The sequence below is a fragment of the Antrostomus carolinensis genome, unplaced genomic scaffold, assembly GCF_000700745.2.
Source record: "Antrostomus carolinensis isolate BGI_N321 unplaced genomic scaffold, ASM70074v2 scaffold33269, whole genome shotgun sequence".
In the NCBI taxonomy this organism is placed as follows: domain Eukaryota; kingdom Metazoa; phylum Chordata; class Aves; order Caprimulgiformes; family Caprimulgidae; genus Antrostomus; species Antrostomus carolinensis.
The window spans coordinates 1,574-1,857 of record NW_010336960.1 but is presented as its reverse complement, the minus strand read 5'-3'; the positions used below and the strand labels follow the sequence as shown (position 1 = coordinate 1,857).

The 284-nt window shown below is 67.3% G+C and overlaps 1 protein-coding gene across 1 annotated transcript in view; it reads right to left on the bottom strand.

Moving 5' to 3' along the window:
- Positions 1-110: 110 nt before the first annotated feature.
- The window catches only part of LOC114818896 (myocyte-specific enhancer factor 2B-like), a gene marked incomplete at its 3' end in the record, with an annotated part of 649 nt that continues 475 nt past the window's right edge, over positions 111-284 (bottom strand). Inside the window, 1 exon segment of the mRNA XM_029086757.1 lies at positions 111-256. Within this exon segment, the coding sequence (XP_028942590.1) occupies positions 111-256 (146 nt within the window).

Below are 284 nucleotides of genomic sequence, written 5' to 3'. Positions count from 1 at the left end.
TGAGGAGCTGCCACCGTAGGCTGCCTCAGGCACTGGGCTCTGCAGGGTGAACCAGTGGTGAGGGGACAGGGACCCTTTGGGGACCCTCACCCACCACGGTAGCGACTCACATAAAACCTGGGTCGTGTCACCGACAGGTCCACGCCCTCGCTCAGCCTTCGCGCCTTCTCCCCAGGATCGGGCCCCTCATCCAGCTCCAGCTCGTGGCTCTCCAGCCCCAACCCTTTGCGCTTCAGCGTCTACAGGGAATGGGGGCAGTGAGGGGGGGGGGGGGGGGGGGCGGC